This window comes from Mobula hypostoma, unplaced genomic scaffold (assembly GCF_963921235.1).
Source record: "Mobula hypostoma unplaced genomic scaffold, sMobHyp1.1 scaffold_66, whole genome shotgun sequence".
NCBI classification, from domain to species: domain Eukaryota; kingdom Metazoa; phylum Chordata; class Chondrichthyes; order Myliobatiformes; family Myliobatidae; genus Mobula; species Mobula hypostoma.
The window spans coordinates 156,127-179,037 of record NW_026948201.1 but is presented as its reverse complement, the minus strand read 5'-3'; the positions used below and the strand labels follow the sequence as shown (position 1 = coordinate 179,037).

The following is a 22,911-nucleotide window of genomic DNA, read 5'->3' as shown; positions in this document are numbered from 1 at the left end:
CACAGACTGGGATCTAATCCGGGGGTTCGTGGGTTTTATATATAGAATAACAGATCCCCGGGAGTGGGTTACAGGCTGGGAACTGATCCAGGGGTTCGGGGGGTTTATATATAGAATAACAGATCCCCGGGAGTGGGTCACAGACTGGGATCTGACCCAGGCGTTCGGGGGGTTTATATATAGAATAACAGATCCCCGGGAGTGGGTCACAGACTGGGATCTAATCCAGAGGTTCGGGGGGTGGGTTTATATATAGAATAACAGATCCCCTGGGGTGGGTCACAGACTGGGATCTAATCCGGGGGTTCGTGGGTTTTATATATAGAATAACAGATCCCCGGGAGTGGTTTACAGGCTGGGATCTGATCCAGGGGTTCGGGAAGTTTATATATAGAATAACAGATCCCCAGGAGTGGTTTACAGGCTGGGATCTGATCCAGGGGTTCGGGGGGTTTATATATAGAATAACAGATCCCCTGGGGTGGGTCACAGACTGGGATCTAATCCGGGGGTTCATGGGTTTTATATATAGAATAACAGATCCCCGGGAGTGGTTTACAGGCTGGGATCTGATCCAGGGGTTCGGGGGGTTTATATATAGAATAACAGATCCCCTGGGGTGGGTCACAGACTGGGATCTAATCCGGGGGTTCGTGGGTTTTATATATAGAATAACAGATCCCCTGGAGTGGTTTACAGGCTGGGATCTGATCCCGGGCTCAGGGGGGTTTATATATAGAATAACAGATCCCCTGAAGTGGGTTACAGGCTGGGATCTGATCCAGGGATCAGGGGGGTTTATATATAGAATAACAGATCCCTGAGGGTGGGTGACGGGACAGAATGAAGGAGACATTCAGCCAGGTAGTGCAAGAACCTTTATTGTAAATTTATAGCAAGGTGTTGTGTTTTACCAGGCACCCATGACCCCAGCAGCGAAAAACGTGAAGGGTGCCTCCCTTCCTCCGTGGCCTTTGGTAGAAAAGCTTGCTTCGAAAGTGCCCCCCACCCCGACGTTTAAATTATTAAAAAAAAAATAAACCCCCCCCCCCCCAATCTAGGAAGACAGTGGAGAAAAGTGCGAAGGATCAGGCGATGTGGTTATAAAACAGCACGGACGGTCTCTGTGATGGGGACTCCGTCTCCCAGGAGCTCTGCTTTCAGGGAGGGTGCCCAGGCAATCAGTCTGACCTGTGGGGGAGTCAGGGGGGAGAGGGAGGGAGAGACGGGGTCAGGGGGGGGGAGAGGGGGAGAGGGGAGACAGGGGGTGGGGGGGAAGGAGGGCAAGATGTGAGCGTCGTGTTTTCTGTCCGCCGCGCGCTCCCTCCCCACTGCCCGCCCGCCCTTCGCTCCCTCCCCCCGCCCTCCCCTCCCACCCCTACCTCACCTGAGGGTCCCGAGGGCGACAGGTGACGGAGGGAGCTCCCTCATTTCTTCTTCTTTGGCTTGAGGGCTTGCAGCCAGCCTGGGGTCGAGCTCTCCGACCTTTGGGGACACAGAAGGCAAGGGGGGGGGTCAGAGATCGCGCAGTTAAAGGGGACACAGAAGTCGCGGACATACTCGGGGGGGTCAGAGGTCGTGGGACTGGGTGCAGGGGTGCAGAGGTCATCAGAGGGGAAGGAGGAGAGGGGGCAGAGGGGGAAGAAGGGAAGGGGAGGGAGGGGAGGGAAGGGAAGGAGGGAGGGAGGGGAAGGGGAGGGGGAAGGGGGAGGGGGAGGCGAAAGGAGGGGAAGGGGGGGAAGGGAGGGGAAGGGAGGAAGGGAGGGGGGAAGGGGAGAAGGGAGGGGAAGAGGGGGAAGGGAGGGGAAGAGGGGGAAGGGAGGGGAAGAGGGGGAAGGGAGGGGAAGAGGGGGAAGAGGGGGAAGGGAGGGAAAGGGGGAAGGGAGGGGAAGAGGGGGAAGGGAGGGGAAGAGGGGGAAGGGAGGGGAAGAGGGGGAAGGGAGGGGAAGAGGGGGAGGAGTCCTCCCCTTCCGTGGACGCTGACACACTCACCTCTCACCCTTCTCGGACTTGGTGGGCAGAACCTTCCGGAAGGCCTGCCCCAGCTGGGAGGGGAAGCGCAGAGACCGGGACCGAGACATCGGGGCCTCCGAGGCCCCGGGGTCCCCCCCCTCCACCGAAGCCTTGTGCCGAGACTTTGACTTCACCTGCGGGAGAGAGGGAGCGTGAGAGACGGGCCGGGGTGGGGGAGAATGAGGGGGAAGGGGGGAGAGGGATCACGGGGGGGAGATGGAAAGGGGGGGAGACGGACAGAGGGGGTAAGGGAGACGGAGAGAGGGGGGAGACAGACAGAGGGGGTAAGGGAGACGGAGAGAGGGGGGAGACGGACAGAGGGGGGGACGGACAGAGGGGGAGACGGACAGAGGGGGAGACGGAGAGAGGGGGGAGACGGACAGGGGGGAGCGGACAGAGGGGGGGAGACGGACAGAGGGGGTAAGGGAGACGGAGAGAGGGGGGAGACGGACAGAGGGGGTAAGGGAGACAGAGAGAGGGGGGGACGGACAGAGGGGGGAGACGGAGAGAGGGGGGAGACGGACAGAGGGGGGGAGACGGAGAGAGGCGGGGAGACGGACAGAGGGGGGAGACCGAGAGGAGGGGGGAGACCGAGAGGAGGGGGGAGACGGACAGAGGGGGGTAGACGGACAGAGGGGGTAGGGGAGACGGACAGAGGGGGGAGACGGACAGAGGGGGAGACGGACAGAGGGGGAGACGGACAGAGGGTGGGAGACGGACAGAGGTTGGGAGACGGACAGAGGGGGGAGACGGACAGAGGGGGGAGACGGACAGAGGGGAGGAGACCGAGAGGAGGGGGGAGACGGACAGAGGTTGGGAGACGGACAGAGGGGGGCGACGGACAGAGGGGGGAGACGGACAGAGGGGGAGACGGACAGAGGGGGAGACGGACAGAGGGTGGGAGACGGAGAGGAGGGGGGAGTCGGACAGAGGGGGGAGACGGACAGAGGGGGAGACGGAGAGAGGGGGGAGACGGACAGAGGGGGGAGACGGACAGAGGGGGGAGATGGACAGGGGGGGGTAGGGGAAACGGAAGAGGGGGGAGATGGACAGGGAGGGGAGAAATGGACAGAGTGGGGAGACGGATGGGGGGAGACGGACGGGGGAGACGGACGGACGGGGAGATGGACAGAGGGGGGTAGGGGAAACAGACAGAGGGGGGGAGATGGACAGAGGGGGGGAGATGGACAGAGGGGTGTAGGGGAGATGGACAGAGGGGGGAGATGGACAGAGGGGGGTAGGGGAGATGGACAGAGGGGGGAGATGGACAGAGGGGGGTAGGGGAGATGGACAGGGGGGGAGATGGACAGAGGGGGAGACGGACAGAGGGTGGGAGACGGTGAGAAGGGGAGATGGACAGAGGGGGGGAGACCGAGACGAGGGGGGAGACCGAGACGAGGGGGGAGACGGAGAGGAGGGGGGAGTCGGACAGAGGGGGGAGACAGACAGAAGGGGAGACGGAGAGAGGGGGGAGACGGACAGAGGGGGGGAGACGGACAGAGGGGGAGATGGACAGGGGGGGTAGGGGAAACGGAAGAGGGGGGAGATGGACAGAGAGGGGAGAAATGGACAGAGGGGAGAGACGGACGGGGGGGAGACGGACGGACGGGGGAGACGGACAGAGGGGGGTAGGGGAAACGGACAGAGGGGGGGAGATGGACAGAGGGGGGAGATGGACAGAGGGGTGTAGGGGAGATGGACAGAGGGGGGAGATGGATAGAGGGGGGAGATGGACAGAGGGGGTAGGGGAGATGGACAGAGGGGGGAGACGGACAGAGGGGGGGTAGGGGAAACGGACACGGGGGGGAGACGGACAGAGAGGGGAGACGGACAGAGGGGGTAGGGGAAACGGACAGAGGGGGGAGATGGACAGGGGGGGAGACGGACAGAGGGGGGGAGACGGACAGAGGGGGGAGACGGACAGAGGGGGAGACGGACAGAGGGGGTAGGGGAAACGGACAGAGGGGGGAGATGGACGGGGGGAGACGGACAGAGGGGGGAGACGGAGAGAACGGGGTAGGGGGTAGGGGAGAGGGATCACGGAGGTAGGGGGAGTGCCACACCCTCACATGGTCGATGATGGTGTCAGAGGGAGGACCGGGCAGCGATAGAGGGGGAAGGAGACCCCCGGGGGAGGAAGGGAGGGGAGGGATGGGGGTGATCCACGGCCGACGTCACTCACCTTGAAGGAGGAATCCATCCTCGGGATTCGCCGGCCCGACCCGGTCTCCTTACTGGCTCGCTGACTCCCCTCTCCGTCCTCCGCCTCCTCCTCACCCCTCAACGGCCTCTCCTCTGCATCAGACGGAGGGAGAGTTCGGTGATCTCAGTCCCTCTCTCCCCTGACCCATCCCTCACACCCCGACCTCTGACCCACTGCTCCGTCCCTCTCTCCCAACCCCCGGTCCCCTCCCTCCTCTCCCTCCGTCCCGTCTCCCATCCCTCTCTCCCGAACCCTGTCCCGTCCCTCTCCCGCAGACCACCCCAGTCAGTCAATCTCCCTCCGACTGCCCGGTCTGTCGCTCTCTCTTCACCCCCAGTCTCTCTCTCTCTCACCCCAGTCTCTCTCTCTTCACCCCAGTCTCTCTCTCTTCACCCCCAGTCTCTCTCTCTCTTCACCCCCGGTCTCTCTCTCTCACCCCCAGTCTCTCTCTCCTCACCCCCAGTCTCTCTCTCTCTTCACCCCCAGTCTCTCTCTCTTCACCCCCAGTCTCTCTCTCTCTCACCCCCAGTCTCTCTCTCTTCAACCCCAGTCTCTCTCTCTCTCTTCAACCCCGGTCTCTCTCTCTCACCCCCGGTCTCTCTCTTCACCCCCAGTCTCTCTCTCTCTGCCCCCAGTCTCTCTCTCTCTCTATACACCCCCAGTCTCTCTCTCTCTTCAACCCCGGTCTCTCTCTCTTCACCCCCAGTCTCTCTCTCTCTTCACCCCCGGTCTCTCTCTCTCACCCCCAGTCTCTCTCTCTCTTCACCCCCAGTCTCTCTCTCTCTCACCCCCAGTCTCTCTCTCTCTGCCCCCAGTCTCTCTCTCTCTGCCCCCAGTCTCTCTCTCTCATCACCCCCAGTCTCTCTCTCTCATCACCCCCAGTCTCTCTCTCTCTGACCCCCAGTCTCTCTCTCTCACCCCCAGTCTCTCTCTCTCTCACCCCCAGTCTCTCTCTCTCACCCCCAGTCTCTCTCTCTTCAACCCGTCTCTCTCTTCACCCCCAGTCTCTCTCTCTCTGCCCCCAGTCTCTCTCTCTCTACACCCCCAGTCTCTCTCTCTCTTCACCCCCAGTCTCTCTCTCATCACCCCCAGTCTCTCTCTCTCTTCACCCCCAGTCTCTCTCTCTGACCCCAGTCTCTCTCTTCAACCCCGGTCTCTCTCTCTTCACCCCCAGTCTCTCTCTCTCTGCCCCCAGTCTCTCTCTCTCTACACCCCCAGTCTCTCTCTCTCTTCACCCCCAGTCTCTCTCTCTCTTCACCCCCAGTCTCTCTCTCTCTCTCACCTCCAGTCTCTCTCTCTCTCACCCCCAGTCTCTCTCTCTTCAACCCCGGTCTCTCTCTCTTCACCCCCGGTCTCTCTCTCTCTCTGACCCCAGTCTCTCTCTCTTCACCCCTAGTCTCTCTCTTCATCCCCGGTCTCTCTCTCTGACCCCAAACTCTCTCTCTTCACCCCCAGTCTCTCTCTTCACCCCCAGTCTCTCTCTCTTCACCCCCGGTCTCTCTCTCTTCACCCCCAGTCTCTTTCTCTCTTCACCCCCGGTCTCTATCTCTTCACCCCCAGTCTCTCTCTCTCTTCACCCCCAGTCTCTCTCTTCACCCCCAGTCTCTCTCTCTTCACCCCCGGTCTCTCTCTCTCTTCACCCCCGGTCTCTCTCTCTTCACCCCCGGTCTCTCTCTCTTCACCCCCAGTCTCTCTCTCTTCAACCCCAGTCTCTCTCTCTCTTCACCCCCAGTCTCTGTCTCTCTTCACCCCCGTCTCTCTCTCTCTTCACCCCCAGTCTCTCTCTCTTCACCCCCAGTCTCTCTCTCTCTCTGACCCCAGTCTCTCTCTCTTCACCCCCAGTCTCTCTCTCTCTCACCCCCAGTCTCTCTCTCTCTCACCCCCAGTCTCTCTCTCTGTCCCCAGTCTCTCTCTCTCTACACCCCCGTCTCTCTCTCTCTTCACCCCGTCTCTCTCTCTCTCACCCTTAGTCTCTCTCTCTTCACCCCCAGTCTCTCTCTCTCTCACCCCGTCTCTCTCTCTCTCACCCCTAGTCTCTCTCTCTTCACCCCCGTCTCTCTCTCTCTTCACCCTGTCTCTCTCTCTCTCACCCCTAGTCTCTCTCTCTTCACCCCCGTCTCTCTCTCTCTCACCCCTAGTCTCTCTCTCTTCACCCCCGTCTCTCTCTCTCTCACCCCCAGTCTCTCTCTCTCTCACCCCCAGTCTCTCTCTCTGTCCCCAGTCTCTCTCTCTCTACACCCCCGTCTCTCTCTCTCTTCACCCCGTCTCTCTCTCTCTCACCCCTAGTCTCTCTCTCTTCACCCCCAGTCTCTCTCTCTCTCACCCCGTCTCTCTCTCTCTCACCCCTAGTCTCTCTCTCTTCACCCCCGTCTCTCTCTCTCTTCACCCTGTCTCTCTCTCTCTCACCCCTAGTCTCTCTCTCTTCACCCCCGTCTCTCTCTCTCTCACCCCTAGTCTCTCTCTCTTCACCCCCGTCTCTCTCTCTTCACCCCCAGTCTCTCTCTCTGCCCCCAGTCTCTCTCTCTTCACCCCCAGTCTCTCTCTCTCTGTCCCCAGTCTCTCTCTCTCTCACCCCCAGTCTCTCTCTTCACCCCCAGTCTCTCTCTCTTCAACCCCAGTCTCTCTCTCACTTCACCCCCAGTCTCTCTCTCTCTTCACCCCCGTCTCTCTCTCTCTTCACCCCCAGTCTCTCTCTCTTCACCCCCGGTCTCTCTCTCTTCACCCCCAGTCTCTCTCTCTCTCACCCCCAGTCTGTCTCTCTCTCACACCCCCAGTCTCTCTCTCTGTCCCCAGTCTCTCTCTCTCTACACCCCCGTCTCTCTCTCTCTTCACCTCGTCTCTCTCTCTCTCACCCCTAGTCTCTCTCTCTTCACCCCCAGTCTCTCTCTCTCTCACCCCTAGTCTCTCTCTCTTCACCCCCGTCTCTCTCTCTCTTCACCCTGTCTCTCTCTCTCTCACCCCTAGTCTCTCTCTCTTCACCCCCAGTCTCTCTCTCTGCCCCCAGTCTCTCTCTCTCTCACCCCCAGTCTCTCTCTCTCACCCCCAGTCTCTCTCTCTCTGCCCCCAGTCTCTCTCTCTTCACCCCCAGTCTCTCTCTCTGCCCCCAGTCTCTCTCTCTTCACCCCCAGTCTCTCTCTCTGCCCCCAGTCTCTCTCTCTTCATCCCCAGTCTCTCTCTCTCTTCACCCCGTCTCTCTCTCTCTCACCCCTAGTCTCTCTCTCTTCACCCCCCCTCTCTCTCTCTCTTCACCCTGTCTCTCTCTCTCTCACCCCTAGTCTCTCTCTCTTCACCCCCAGTCTCTCTCTCTCTCACCCCCAGTCTCTCTCTCTTCACCCCCAGTCTCTCTCTCTCACCCCCCAGTCTCTCTCTCTTCATCCCCAGTCTCTCTCTCTCACCCCCAGTCTCTCTCTCTTCACCCCCAGTCTCTCTCTCTCTCACCCCGTCTCTCTCTCTCACCCCCAGTCTCTCTCTCTTCACCCCAGTCTCTCTCTTCACCCCCAGTCTCTCTCTCTCTCACCCCCAGTCTCTCTCTCTCACCCCCAGTCTCTCTCTCTTCACCCCCAGTCTCTCTCTCTCACCCCCAGTCTCTCTCTCTCACCCCCAGTCTCTCTCTCTGTCCCCAGTCTCTCTCTCTCACCCCCAGTCTCTCTCTCTGTCCCCAGTCTCTCTCTCACCCCCAGTCTCTCTCTCTTCACCCCCAGTCTCTCTCTCTCACCCCCAGTCTCTCTCTCTCACCCCCAGTCTCTCTCTGTTCACCCCCAGTCTCTCTCTGTCACCCCCAGTCTCTCTCTCTGTTCACCCCCAGTCTCTCTCTCTCTCTCCCCCCAGTCTCTCTCTCTCTCCCCCCAGTCTTTCTCTCTCTCTGTCCCCAGTCTCTCTCTCACCCCCAGTCTCTCTCTCTCACCCCCAGTCTCTCTCTCTCTCACCCCCAGTCTCTCTCTCTTCACCCCCAGTCTCTCTCTCTCTCACCCCCAGTCTCTCTCTCTTCACCCCCAGTCTCTCTCTCTCCCACCTCCCCCCGAACTCTCTCACCACCCCGGTCTCTGTATCTCTCCCCCTCCCCACGTACCCGTGGAATCTCGGAACATCCACCACTCTGCGCTCTCCCCGCCCTTCTTCGCGGTGCAGGGGTTGCCCAGTCTGCGGTGAGGCCTCTTCCGACTGAGATCCACGCGATTCCTGTGGGCGGTGACGTCCAAGATGGCCACATCCTGAAAGTACACCGTCGCAGATCACGCGACGTCATTCCGGGGTGGGGGGGGGGCCGCGTGCGCAAGCATTTGGACAGACTCCGTCCGATCGGGGACGGACAGCACGGCTTCGCCCAATCAGAGTTTCTCCAGGAAATTACGGGGGGAAATTCGATGAAGGCAAGGCGGTGGACGTTGTCTGTGTAGACTTCAGCAAGGCCTTTGACAAGGTCCCGCGTGGTCAAGAAGGTTCAGACGTTTAGGCGTTCAGGGTGGGTACCATCCACTATCTGGATCAACGAATTTGTGGACGTCACCATGACTGGGAGTGTCGTGGACAGCGAGGAAGACTATCGAAGCTCGCAGTGGGACCTGGACCGGCTGGAAAATGGGCTGAAAGACGGCCGATGGAATTCAATGCAGACAAGTGCGAGATGTTGCACTTTGGTAGGGCCAACCAGGGTAGGTCTCACACAGTGAATGCGAGGGCACTGAGGAGTGTGGTAGGACAGAGGGATCTGGGAACACAGGTCCATAATTCATTGAAAGTGGCGTCACAGGTAGATCGGGTCGTAAAGAAAGCTTTTGGCACGTTGGCCTTCATAAATCAGAGTATTGAGTACGGGAGACTGGCTGTTATGTTGAAGTATCAGACGTTGGTGAGGTCTAATTTGGAGAATCGTGTGCAGTTTTGGTCACCTACCTACAGGAAAGATGTTGACAAGGTTGAAAGAGTACAGAGAACGTTTACAAGGAGGTTGCCGGGTCTGGGAGACCTGAGTTATCAGGAAAGTTTGAGTAGGTTACGACTTTATTCCTGGGAATGTAGAAGATTGAGAGGAGATTTGATAGAGGTATACAAAATTATGAGGGGTATCGACAGGGTAAATGCAAGCAGGTTTTTCCCACTCTTAGGTGGGGCGACAACTAGAGGTCAGGGGTTAAGGGTGAAAGGTGAGAGGTTTAAGGGGAACGTGGAGGGGAAACTTCTTCACTCGGAGGGAGGGGAGGGTGTGGGACGAGCTGCCAACACAAGTGGTGAACGCCAGCTTGATTTACTTTGTACTTTATTGTCACCAAATAATTGATACTAGAACGTACAGTCATCACAGCGATATTTGATTCTGCGCTTCCCGCTCCCTGGATTACAAATATTAAATATTAAAAATAGTAAAAATTAGTAAATATTAAAAATTTAAATTATAAATCATAAACAGAAAGTAGAAAAATGGGAAGTAAGGTAGTGCAAAAAAACCGAGAGGCAGGTCCGGATATTCGGAGGGTGCGGCCCAGATCCGGGTCAGGATCCGTTTAGCAGTCTTATCACAGCTGGGAAGAAGCTGTTCCCAAATCTGACCGTATGAGTCTTCAAGCTCCTGAGCCTTCTCCCGGAGGGAAGAGGGACGAAAAGTGTGTTGGCTGGGTGGGTCGTGTCCTTGATTATCCTGGCAGCACTGCTCCGACAGCGTGCGGTGTAAAGTGAGTCCACGGACGGAAGATTGGTTTGTGTAATGTGCTGCGCCGTGTTCACGATCTTCTGCAGCTTCTTCCGGTCTTGGACAGGACAACTTCCATACCAGGTTGTGATGCACCCCAGGAGAATGCTTTCTACGGTGCATCTATAAAAATTAGTGAGGGTTTTAGAGGACAGGCCAAATTTCTTTAGCTTTCTCAGGAAGTAAAGGCACTGGTGGGCCTTCTTGGCCGTGGACTCTGCTTGGTTGGGCCAAGTCAGGTCATTTGTGATATTGACCCCGAGGAACTTAAAGCTTTTGACCTGTTCCACTTGCGCACCACTGATGTAAATTGGGTCGTGTGGTCCGCTACTCCTTCTGAAGTCAACAACCAATTCCTTCGTCTTGCTGACGTTGAGGGATAGGTTATTGTCTTCGCACCATGCCACCAGGTTCTTAACTTCCTCTCTGTACTCAAACTCATCATTACCCGAGATACGGCCTACAATTGTTGTGTCATCAGCAAACTTATATACTGAGTTTGATGGAGACTGGGTTACACAATCATGGGTGTACAGTGAGTACAGCAGGGGGCTGAGTACACAGCCTTGTGGGGCACCGGTGCTCAGAGTGATTGTAGAGGAGAGCTTGTCCCCTATTTTTACAGCCTGGGTCCTGTCTGTGAGGAAGTTGAAGATCTAGCTGCAGATCTGAGTGCTAAGGCCCTGGTTCCGGAGCTTAGGAATCAGTTTATTTGGAATGATGGTGTTGAAGGCAGAGCTGTCGTCAATGAAGGGAGCCTTATGTATGCGTCTTTATTCTCCAGGTGTTCTAAGGAGGAATGTAGGGCCAGAGAGATGGCATCTTCCGTTGACCTGTTGCTCGGGTCGGCGAATTGTAAAGCATCGAGGTTGACCGGTAGGCTGTGGTTGATGTGTGCCATAACCAATCTCTCGAAGCACTTCATAGCAATTGATGTCAGAGCCACAGGTCGATAGTCATTCAGACATGCCACCTTGCTCTTCTTCGGCACCGGGATTATCGTTGCCTTCTTAAAACACGAGGGGATCTTAGACTGAAGCAAGGAGCAGTTGAAGATGTCAGCAAACACTCCAGCTAGCTCGCTTGCACAGGCCCAGAGAACCCGTCCCGGGACGCCATCTGGGCCTGTCGCCTTCCTTGGATTTATTTTCAGGAAGGTCCTTCTAACGTCCTCCTCGGTGACGATGAACCTCGATGCCACCAGGTCCGGTTCATCGGGAGGACAACGTTGAAGAGGAGTTTGGACGGGGACATGGATGGGAGGGATGTGGTCCCGGTGCGGGTCGATGGGTGTCGGCAGACAGGCCAAAGGAGCTGGTCCTGTACACCGGGCACACACAACCATGAAATATATGTAAGGGGTTTCTTCTTTGATGTTACAAAACGGCTTCTTTGTTATGTTTTAGTTAAAATGGCTTTTCTGTAATAATAACCGTGATGTTATTATAGAGTGGTGCTAGAGAATTGCTTCTCCGAGTGGAGGCCTGTGACTAGTGGTGTGCCACAGGGATCAGTGCTGGGTCCATTGTTATTTGTCATCTGTATCAATGATCTGGATGAATATGTGGTAAATTGGATCAGCAAGTTTGCTGATGATACAAGGATTGGAGGTGTAGTGGACAGTGAGGAAAGTTTTCAGAGCCTGCAGAGGGACTTGGACCAGCTGGAAAAATGGCAGATGGAGTTTAATACAGACAAGTGTGAGGTATTGCACGTTGGAAGGACAAACCAAGGTAGAACATACAGGGTTAATGGTAAGGCACTGAGGAGTGCAGTGGAACAGAGGGATCTGGGAATACAGATACAAAATTCCCTAAAAGTGTCGTCACAGGTAGATAGGGTCGTAAAGAGAGCTTTTGGTACATTGGCCTTTATTAATCGAAGTATTGAGTATAAGAGCTGGAATGTTATGATGAGGTTGTATAAGGCATTGGTGAGGCCGAATCTGGAGTATTGGGTTCAGTTTTGGTCACCAAATTACAGGAAGGATATAAATAAGGTTGAAAGAGTGCAGAGAAGGTTTACAAGGATGTTGTCGGGACTTGAGAAACTCAGTTACAGAGAAAGGTTGAATAGGTTAGGACTTTATTCCCTGGAGCGTAGAAGAATGAGGGGAGATTTGATAGAGGTATATAAAATTATGATGGGTATAGATAGAGTGAATGCAAGCAGGCTTTTTCCACTGAGGCAAGGGGAGCAAAAAACCAGAGGACATGGGTTAAGGGTGAGGGGGGAAAAGTTTAAAAGGAACATTAGTGGGGGCTTCTTCACACAGAGAGTGGTGGGAGTATGGAATAAGCTGCCAGACGAGATGGTAAATGCGGGTTCTTTTTTAACTTTTAAGAATAAGTTGGACAGATACATGGATGGGAGGTGTATGGAGGGATATGGTCCGTGTGCAGGTCAGTGGGACTAGGCAGAAAATGGTTCGGCACAGCCAAGAAGGGCCAAAAGGCCTGTTTCTGTGCTGTAGTTTCTATGGTTCTATGGTAAGGAGTTCTCTCCCTCTCTCTCTGCTTGTTTGGGTTATATTATTGATAAGAGAGAGAACGAACCAATTGGGATAGAGGTTACTCTTCCTCGTGTGTCTGTAAGCAATTGTGTTGCGCGGGGCTTTGGGGCAGAAGGCGCGAGGGGGGACAGGGAGAGGGGACGCGATGCTGTGAGCTGGGCGGCGGGACGGAACCCCGAGCGGCAGTCCGAGGCCCAGGGTCTTCGGCGAGGAGCGGAGACGAGGACAGACTCGTGTGGAGCGTATGGTCGGCCACCGTGGTCGGCCCCAGGCGGCGGGTCGAGGGGGCGGAGGGGAGCGAATGGTGGGATGAAGACTCCGTTAATTGAGCTCCAAGTGGTTGAACTTTGATAAGTCGAGGGATAGAGTTTAAGAGTCGCTGGGTAATGACGCAGCTCTATAAAACTCTGGTTAGGCCACACTTGGAGTGCTGTGTCCAGTTCTGGTCACCTCACTATAGGAAGGATGTGGAAGCATTGGAAAGGGTACAGAGGAGATTTACCAGGATGCTGCCTGGTTTAGAGAGTATGCATCACGATCAGAGATTAAGGGAGCTAGGGCTTTACTCCTTGGAGAGAAGGAGGATGAGAGGAGACATGATAGAGGTGTACAAGATATTAAGAGGAATAGATAGTGGATAGCCAGCGCCTCTTCCCCAGGGCACCACTGCTCAATACAAGAGGACATGGCTTTAAGGTAAGGGGTGGGAAGTTCAAGGGGGATATTAGAGGAAGGTTTTTCACTCAGAGAGTGGTTGGTGCGTGGAATGCACTGCCTGAGTCAGTGGTGGAGGCAGATACACTAGTGAAGTTTAAGAGACTGCTAGACAGGTATATGGAGGAATTTAAGCTGGGGGGTTATATCGGAGGCAGGGTTTGAGGGTCGGCACAACATTATGGGCCGAAGGGCCTGTACTGTACTATTCTACACACAAGAACACGCTGGGTTGAAGAGACGAGCCTGCACAATCTCCGTCTCTCTCCGTCCCCGGGTCTGTCGGGTAGCCCTCTTGAACACCGCCCCCCATCGTATCTGCCTCCACCACCCACCCCTGGGCAGCAGATCCCAGACTCCCGGATTATGAGAATGCAGGGTGACTTGGACAGGCTGGGTGAGTGGGCAGATGCATGGCAGATGCAGTTTAATGTGGATAAATGTGAGGTTATCCACTTTGGTGGTAAGAACGGGAAGGCAGATTATTATCTAAATGGAGTCAAGTTAGGAAAAGGGGAAGCACAACGAGATCTAGGTGATCTTGTACATCAGTCACTGAAAGCAAGCATGCAGGTACAGCAGGCAGTGAAGAAAGCTAATGGCGTGCTGGCCTTCATAACAAGGGGGATTGACTATAGGAGCGAAGAGGTCCTTCTGCAGCTGTACAGGGCCCTGGTGAGACCACACCTGGAGAACTGTGTGCAGTTTTGGTCTCCAAATTTGAGGAAGGACATTCTTGCTATTGAGGGAGTATAGCGTAGGTTCACCAGGTTAATTCCCGGGATGGCGGGACTGTCATATGTCGAAAGATTGGAGCGACTGGGCTTGTATACTCTGGAATTTAGAAGGATGAGAGGGGATCTGATTGAAACATATAAGATTATTAAGGGATTAGACACGCTGGAGGCAGGAAGCATGTTCCTGCTGATGGGTGAGTCCAGAACCAGAGGCCACAGTTTAAGAATGAGGGGTCGGCCATTTAGAACGGAGTTGAGGAAAAACTTTTTCACCCAGAGAGTGGTGGATATATGGAATGCTCTGCCCCAGAAGGCAGTGGAGGACAAGTCTCTGGATGCTTTCAAGAACGAGATGGATAGAGCTCTTAAAGACAGCGGAATCAAAGGTTATGGGGATAAGGCGGGAACTGGATACTAATTGTGGGTGATCAGCCGTGATCACAGTGAATGGCGGTGCTGGCTCGAAGGGCCGAATGGCCTACTCCTGCACCTATTTGTCCCGCCGGACTCCGTGTGGAAAATAAACTGACCCCACCCCCCCACACATCCCCTCTCACCTTAATCGCGTGCGCTCTGGTATTAAGACTTTTCCACCCCGGCGGGGTAACCGTCTGCTCTAATCACACCTCCCGCGGTCTTACAAGCCTCCAGCAGATCTCCCCTCAGCCCCCGCCACGGCAGAAACAGAACAACCCGGGTCTGCCTGACCCCCTCTCTGATCCGGGCAGCACCAAGCCGGACCGCTCCTGCGCGCCCCGGCGCCTCGTCCCGCCCCCCCCCCACCTCCCTCCAGCACTCCCCCTCCCCCTCCCCACTCACCTCCAGGAAGTTGAGGTCGACCACCTCCCGCTCTGGGGGCGCGCCCGCCGCCCCTTCCTCGCCGGCCGCCGGGCCAGGGTGGGGGGGCTCCTCCCCCTCACCCCCCTCGCTCCGGGATCCCTCCGCCGCCTCCGCCCCGCCCTCCGAGGGTGGGGTCTGCCTGGCGAGCTCCGCCTCGGCCTCCGAGGGTGGGATCGGCCTCGCGGGGTCCGCCTCGCCCTCCGAGGGTGGGATCTGCCTGGCGGGCTCCGCATCGCCCTCCGAGGGTGGCGTCGGCCTGGCGAGCTCCGCCTCGCCCTCCGAGGGTGGGATCTGCCTGGCGGGCTCCGCATCGCCCTCCGAGGGTGGGATCTGCCTGGCGGGCTCCGCCTCGCCCTCCGAGGGTGGGATCGGCCTGGCGAGCTCCGCCTCGCCCTCCGAGGGTGGGGTCTGCCTGGCGAGCTCTGCCTCGCCCTCCGAGGGTGGGGTCTGCCTGGCGGGCTCCGCATCGCCCTCCGAGGGTGGGGTCTGCCTGGCGGGCTCTGCCTCGGGGCCCCGGTCTGCCTCGGGGGGCAGCAGCTCACCGTCGGCGGTGGCGGGGTGGCTGAGGAAGGAGGCAGGTGTTAGTTACTCCAGAAACTGACGGTATAACGCCCTCTCTACACCCGGCTCCCCAGCTGTATCACACCCTCTGTAATCATTGACAGTACATCTCTCTCTCTAACCACACTCCTGGTGGTACAACACCCTCTCTAGCCCCTGGTCCCCAACAGTACAACACCCTCTCCAGACCGGACTCCCCAGTTGTATCACACTCTCTCCAACGTGGGCACGTGGCCAAGTGGTTAAGGCATTGGACTAGCGACTGGAAGGTCCTGAGTTCGAGCCCCAGCCGAGGCAGCGTGTGTTGTGTCCTCCAGCAAGGCACCTAATCACACGTTGCCAACACCGGTACCAAGCTGTGTGGGTCCTAAGGAGCTGGTGGTAGACCTGAGGAGAGCTAAGGTACTGGTGACTCCTGTTTCCATCCAGGGGGTCAGTGTGGACATGGTGGAGGATTACAAATACCTGGGGATACGAATTGACAATAAACTGAACTGGTCAAAGAACACTGAGGCTGTCTACAAGAAGGGTCAGAGCCGTCTCTATTTCCTGAGGAGACTGAGGTCCGTTAACATCTGCCGGACGATGCTGAGGATGTTCTACGAGTCTGTGGTGGCCAGTGCGATCATGTTTGCTGTTGTGTGCTGGGGCAGCAGGCTGAGGGTAGCAGACACCAGCAGAATCAACAAACTCATTCGTAAGGCCAGTGATGTTGTGGGGATGGAACTGGACTCTCTGACGGTGGTGTCTGAAAAGAGGATGCTGTCCAAGTTGCATGCCATCTTGGGCAATGTCTCCCATCCACTACATAATGTACTGGGTGGGCACAGGAGTACATTCAGCCAGAGACTCATTCCACCGAGATGCAGCACAGAGCGTCATAGGAAGTCATTCCTGCCTGTAGCCATCAAACTTTACAACTCCTCCCTTGGAGGGTCAGACACCCTGAGCCAATAGGCTGGTCCTGGACTTATTTCCTGGCATAATTTACATATTACTATTTAACTATTTATGGTTGTATTACTATTTATTATTTATGGTGCAAATGTAACGAAAACCAATTTCCCCCGGGGTCAATAAAGTATGACTAGGACTAATGCCCTTCCCTTGGACAACATCGGTGTCGCGGAGAGGGGAGACTTGCAGCACGGGCAACTGCCGGTCTTCCATACTACCTTGCCCAGGCCTGCGCCCTGGAGAGTGGAGACTTTCCGGGCGCGGATCCGTGATCTCACAAGGCTAATAGATGCCTTAAAAATCGCCCTCTCTCTCGTCCGTGGTCACTGACGGTATAGCTCTCTCTCTAACCCGGACTCCCACCGGTACAACACCCTCTCTAACCAGTGTTCCCCATCAGTATGTACGGGGTCTTACTTTTGTATGTTGAATTTAAAATGGCTTCTTTGTTATGTTATACTTGGGAATGCTTCTTTGTTATGTTAAATGCTGAGGAAGTCTCCAACTGGACATTTGCTTGGGTTAATACAGATAGCAGGGTGCTATTAGCCAATGGGTGTTCCTGTATCATTTTTTTTTCGGATGATAATGCTGTATCATATGACTGGGGACAGGGCTTTTGGCGGGGAGTCAGAGGAGAGACAGGGAGGACAGCGTACGTGCGGAAAGGATCCGGGTGGTCGTCAGGAATCGACTGAGCTCCAACGGTTGCGCGCGAAGAACTTGGGCTTTGATAAGTCTTGGCGCCTCTTTCTTTTTTCATTACTTCCTTTTCTGTGTGGAATTTATATTAATGTCGTAGAATTAGTAAAATCTATGAAGTGTACTTGGTAAAACGTACTGGGTGTGCTGGCTGATGATTGAGGTTTGGGATTGTTTCGTGCAGCAACCGACTCCTTGGAAAGCGTTGAGGCAGGTGCTAGGAACATAGAAACATAGAAAAGAGGTGCAGGAGTAGGCCATTCGGCCCTTCAGAGCCTGCACTGTCATTCAGTATGATCATGGCTGATCATCCAACTCAGAACCCTGTACATGCCTTCTCTCCATACCCCCTGATCCCTTTAGCCACAAGGGCCATATCTAACTCCCTCTTAAACATAGTCATTGAACCGGCCTCAACTGTTTCCTGTGGCAGAGAATTCCACAGATTCACCACTCTCTGTGTGAAGACGTTTTTCCTCATCTCGGTCCTAAAGGGCTTCCCCTTTATCCTCAAACTGTGACCCCTCATTCTGGGTGGGATTTCCCCTAGACCTATACGAGCTAATATAACTCAACGTTACAAGTATAACACCCTCACTAGCCCAGATTCCCCAAATGTATCACACGCTCTCTAGTCCGTTATCACTGACAATGTAGCTCTCTCTCCAAATGGGCTCCCGCCGGGATAACGCCCGCTCTAGACCGGGTTCTATCACACCCTCTCCAAGTCCGTGATCACTGACTCAGGCTCCCGCCGGTATAACGCCCTCTCAAAGCTGTTCCTGGGTGGTACAAGGGCCTCTCCAACAGGGTAACGGCCCCCCCCCCCCCGCCGAGACAGGCAGCGAGAGGGACTGCCCAGGAGAACAGGCTACCTACCATTGCCCGCCGTCCACAGCATCGAGGGGCTCGGGCTGACTGGAACGCCGCTTCAAACTCCGGAGGAGCAGGTCCATCGGGCCAGGCTTGCTTGGAGACCTCTCCGTCCCAGGAGGGTCTGGGCCGTGGAGCTGGAACGGGGGGGGTGGGGAGGGGAGGGGAGGTTGGGAGACAGAAGGTCACAGGTCAGGCATGAAGGTGGCGGGGGGCGCGAGGGAGAACGGGCGGGAGGGACGCAAGTGAGAGGGCGAGTTAAAGGGGCGGTCGTGCCGTCAGACTTGAAGGGGCGGTCGCGCCGTCAAGACTTAAAGGGGCGGTCTGGAGCCAACTCACCTGGCCACCCTTTTCCGGACCGCCCGCAGCCTCGCTCGCACCACCGGCCAGCAGGCTCTCCGTACCCTCGCTGCCTTCTTCCTGCTCCATCTGCCCGCCCGTCTCCTCGCTGCCCTGGCGTCGGACCTCTTCCTGCTCCGTCTGCGTCTCCGCGCCGTCCTGCAGCCCGGCCTCTTCCTGCTCCTTGTCACCACCGGCCCGGCACCCGACTTCTCCCCCTCCCGTCTGGCCGTCTGTCCCCCTGTCGTCCCGACGTCTGGCCTCTTCCCCTCCGCCGCCCTGCGGCCAGTCACCTTGTGGGGAGACGGACCGTCTGAGTCTCTCCGCAGCCCCTGGGCTCGACCACTCGAAAGACTCAGAAAGGCTCCAGTCGGAGGTCACCGAGACGTTGGCCAGACGGCCGGCTGGGTCTTGCTGACTCTCCCCACCCGCCAGTCGAGCCGCCTCATCCAGACGTTCCCTCCCCAGACACTCGGCCTCCAGACGCTCCCTCTCCTGGGACTCGGCCTCCAGACGACCCTTCTCCAGCGTCTCATTCTCCAGACGTTCCTTCTCCAGCCTCTCGGCCTCCAGACGTTCCCGCTCCAGCGTCTCGGCCTCCAGACATTCCCGCTCCAGCGTCTCGGCCTCCAGACGTTCCCGCTCCAGCCTCTCGGCCTCCAGACGTTCCCTCTCCAGCTTCTCGGCCTCCAGACGCTCTCTCTCCAGGGACTCGGCCTCCAGACGTTCCCTCTCCAGCCTCTTGGCCTCCAGATGTTCCTTCTCCAGCGTCTCGTTCTCCAGACCTTCCCGCTCCAGCCTATCGGCCTCCAGACGTTCCCGCTCCAGCCTCTCGGCCTCCAGACGTTCCCTCTCCAGCTTCTCGGCCTCCAGACGCTCTCTCTCCAGCGTCTCGGCCTCCAGACGATCCATCTCCAGCCTCTCGGCCTCCAGACGCTCCCTCTCCAGCCTCTCGGCCTCCAGACGTTCCCTCTCCAGCCTCTCGGCCTCCAGACGCTCCCTCTCCAGCCTCTCGGCCTCCAGACGTTCCCTCTCCAGCGTCTCGGCCTCCAGACGCTTCCTCTCCAGCGTCTCGGCCTCCAGACGCTCCCTCTCCAGCGTCTCGGCCTCCAGACGTTCCCTCTCCAGCCTCTCGGCCTCCAGACGTTCCCTCTCCAGCGTCTCGGCCTCCAGAAGTTCCCTCTCCAGCCTCACGGCCTCCAGACGTTCCCTCTCCAGCCTCTCGGCCTCCAGACGTTCCCTCTCCAGCCTCTCGGCCTCCAGACGTTCCCTCTCCAGCCTCTCGGCCTCCAGACGTTCCCTCTCCAGCGTCTCAGCCTCCAGACGTTCCCTCTCCAGCCTCTCGGCCTCCAGACGTTCCCTCTCCAGGGACTCGGCCTCCAGACGTTCCCTCTCCAGCGTCTCGGCCTCCAGACGCTCCCTCTCCAGCCTCTCGGCCTCCAGACGTTCCCTTTCCAGCGTCTCGGCCTCCAGACGGTCCCTCTCCAGCCTCACGGCCTCCAGACGTTCCCTCTCCAGCGTCTCGGCCTCCAGACGTTCCCTCTCCAGCATCTCGGCCTCCAGACGTTCCCTCTCCAGCGTCTCGGCCTCCAGACGATCCCTCTCCAGCGTCTCGGCCTCCAGACGATCCCTCTCCAGCGTCTCGGCCTCCAGACGATCCCTCTCCAGCCTCTCGGCCTCCAGACGTTCCCTCTCCAGCCTCTCGGCCTCCAGACGATCCCTCTCCAGCGTCTCGGCCTCCAGACGCTCCCTCTCCAGCCTCTCGGCCTCCAGACGTTCCCTCTCCAGCCTCTCGGCCTCCAGACGTTCCCTCTCCAGCCTCTCGGCCTCCAGACGTTCCCTCTCCAGCGTCTCGGCCTCCAGACGTTCCCTCTCCAGCCTCTCGGCCTCCAGACGATCTCTCTCCAGCGTCTCGGCCTCCAGACGCTCCCTCTCCAGCCTCTCGGCCTCCAGACGTTCCCTCTCCAGCCTCTCGGCCTCCAGACGTTCCCTCTCCAGCCTCTCGGCCTCCAGACGTTCCCTCTCCAGCGTCTCGGCCTCCAGACGTTCCCTCTCCAGCCTCTCGGCCTCCAGACGCTCTCTCTCCAGCGTCTCAGCCTCCAGACGTTCCCTCTCCAGCCTCTCGGCCTCCAGACGTTCCCTCTCCAGCGTCTCGGCCTCCAGACGTTCCCTCTCCAGCGTCTCGACCTCCAGACGTTCCCTCTCCAGCGTCTCGGCCTCCAGACGCTCCCTCTCCAGCCTCTCGGCCTCCAGACGCCCGGTTTCCAGACGCTCACTCTCCAGGTCGTCCTCCCTGAGTTTCGCCCTCTCCACCAGGGCCCAGAGACGGGGGCTGAGCTCGCTCGGGGAGGACATGGAGGGCCGGGGCTCGCCGGTGGGAGACGAGGAAGGGGGCGCTGGGGTCACCATCTCTTCGGCCTGGCCGGCATTGGACGGTGAGGGGCCATCCCCCGACCATCGCCTCTGTCCCGGGCGTGCGGAGACCTGCAAAAGACCAGGGGAGGGGAAGAGAGACGAGATGCTCAGTGCCATGACCCCTGACGTCCGACCCGCACTGCCGTGACCTCTCCCCAGCCTGAATCACCACCCCTCCACCGACAGGGTTACTCACCAGGCCTTCCTGTGGTGTGACCACTGACTCCTCGAAAACCCTACGAGGGGGAGAGGGGGAGAGGGAGAGAGGGAGAGAGGGAGAGAGGGAGAGAGGGAGAGAGGGAGAGAGGGAGAGAGGGAGATGGAGGGGAGAGGGAGAGGGAGAGGGAGAGGGAGAGAGAGGGAAAGAGAGACAGAGAGAAAGAGAGAGAGAGAGAGAGATTGTCACTCAAAGTCTAAGTACGAGGGAACCTCCCTCTATCTGAGTGTGTGATGGGACGGTACGGAGGGAGATTCACTCTGTGTCCGACCCCGGGGGTGTGTGATGAGACGGTGCGGAGGGAGATTCACTCTGTGTCTGACCCCGGGAGTGTGTGATGGGACGGTGCGGAGGGAGATTCACTCTGTGTCTGACCCCAGGAGTGTGTGATGAGACGGTGCGGAGGGAGATTCACTCTGTGTCTGACCCGGGGAGTGTGTGATGGGACGGTGTGGAGGGAGATTCACTCTGTGTCTGACCCCGGGAGTGTGTGATGGGACGGTGCGGAGGGAGATTCACTCTGTGTCTGACCCCGGGAGTGTGTGATGGGACGGTGCGGAGGGAGATTCACTCTGCGTCTGACCCCGGGAGTGTGTGACGGGACGGTGCGGAGGGAGATTCACTCTGCGTCTGACCCCGGGAGTGTGTGACGGGACGGTGCGGAGGGAGATTCCCTCTGCGTCTGACCCCGGGAGTGTGTGATGGGACGGTGCGGAGGGAGATTCACTCTGTGTCTGACCCCGGGAGTGTGTGATGGGACGGTGCGGAGGGAGATTCACTCTGTGTCTGACCCCGGGAGTGTGTGATGAGACGGTGCGGAGGGAGATTCACTCTGTGTCTGACCCCGGGAGTGTGTGACGGGACGGTGCGGAGGGAGATTCACTCTGTCTGACCCCGGGAGTGTGTGATGGGATGGTGCGGAGGGAGATTCACTCTGTGTCTGACCCCGGGAGTGTGTGATGAGACGGTGCGGAGGGAGATTCACTCTGTGTCTGACCCCGGGAGTGTGTGATGAGACGGTGCGGAGGGAGATTCACTCTGTGTCTGACCCCGGGAGTGTGTGACGGGACGGTGCGGAGGGAGATTCACTCTGTCTGACCCCGGGAGTGTGTGATGAGACGGTGCGGAGGGAGATTCACTCTGTGTCTGACCCCGGGAGTGTGTGACGGGACGGTGCGGAGGGAGATTCCCTCTGCGTCTGACCCCTTTTTTTTTTTTTACAAAATTCTTTATTACAAATGTCGGTGCTATACAATATTTACAAACCCAGTGACTAACATATTTACTACACTACAAACAGACAATACATCTTAAACCAATATATTGCCATCCTCATCAATGATGGCATTTACACCCCGCGGAGCCCAACGGTCCCGGAACACCTCTACGGTCGCCGTGGACTGTGCGTATTCCTTTTCAATGTTCACCCGGGCACGAACATACCCCCTAAACATAGCCAGGCAGTCCGCCCGGGGAGAACCTCCTGCCACCCTTTTCCAGGAGCCACGGATGGCAATTTTCGCCAGCCCCAGGAGCAAGTTGACAAGGACATCCTCATCCCTCTGTGCCCCCCTCCTTACTGGATGACCATATATAAATAGGGTGGGACTGAAATGCAACCAGAAGGCGAGAAGCAGCCCACGCAAAAACGCGAAAAGGGGCTGCAGCCTCACACACTCCACGTACATGTGGTACACGGTCTCCTCCAGCCCGCAGAAGTGACACGCGGCTGGGAGATCCGTGTACAGACTGAAGAACTTATTGCAGGGCACCGCTTTATGCAGCACCCTCCAGCCGAGATCCCCAAGGTGCATGGGGAGGACTCCCTTGTAAAGGGACTTCCATTGGGGACCCCCCTCACCTCCAGGTGGAAAGACCGACCGCCATGGCGTGTCGGGACGGTGGACAAAGGCTAGGAAGTGGAGGGTGTGGAGCAGCAGCCCATAAAGGTACCTCCTGCCTGCATCCCTGAATGGGATTGTGGGTGTCGATGAAAGACGGCTCAAGTTGTGTGGATTCGTCTCTCGGGTAAGGCTGCGGGGCCTGGGCCCGACGAGCAGCTCAGCTTGAGTCGATCCACACACCTGAGCCGCACCGACATCCGCTGAGGCAGGGCAAGGGTCGGCCAGGACCCCGCCCTCT

At 57.7% G+C, this 22,911-nt stretch overlaps 1 protein-coding gene across 4 annotated transcripts in view; it reads right to left on the bottom strand.

Moving 5' to 3' along the window:
- Positions 1-1,034: 1,034 nt before the first annotated feature.
- Positions 1,035-22,911, bottom strand: part of LOC134341800 (uncharacterized abhydrolase domain-containing protein DDB_G0269086-like) — a 61,057-nt gene continuing 39,180 nt past the window's right edge. For 3 of the 4 annotated variants that reach the window (XM_063039732.1, XM_063039731.1, XM_063039734.1), the window contains 10 exons: positions 20,749-20,788; positions 18,138-20,621; positions 17,805-17,935; positions 15,225-15,267; positions 14,685-15,167; positions 8,286-8,427; positions 4,196-4,308; positions 1,993-2,147; positions 1,388-1,485; positions 1,035-1,191 (listed from right to left, as the gene is read on the bottom strand). In XM_063039732.1, coding sequence (XP_062895802.1) covers positions 1,428-1,485; positions 1,993-2,147; positions 4,196-4,308; positions 8,286-8,427; positions 14,685-15,167; positions 15,225-15,267; positions 17,805-17,935; positions 18,138-20,621; positions 20,749-20,788 — 3,649 coding nt within the window. In that variant the 3' untranslated portion in view covers positions 1,035-1,191; positions 1,388-1,427. The remainder of the gene's footprint in view (positions 1,192-1,387; positions 1,486-1,992; positions 2,148-4,195; positions 4,309-8,285; positions 8,428-14,684; positions 15,168-15,224; positions 15,268-17,804; positions 17,936-18,137; positions 20,622-20,748; positions 20,789-22,911) is intronic. The other variant, XM_063039733.1, reaches the window with a different exon arrangement.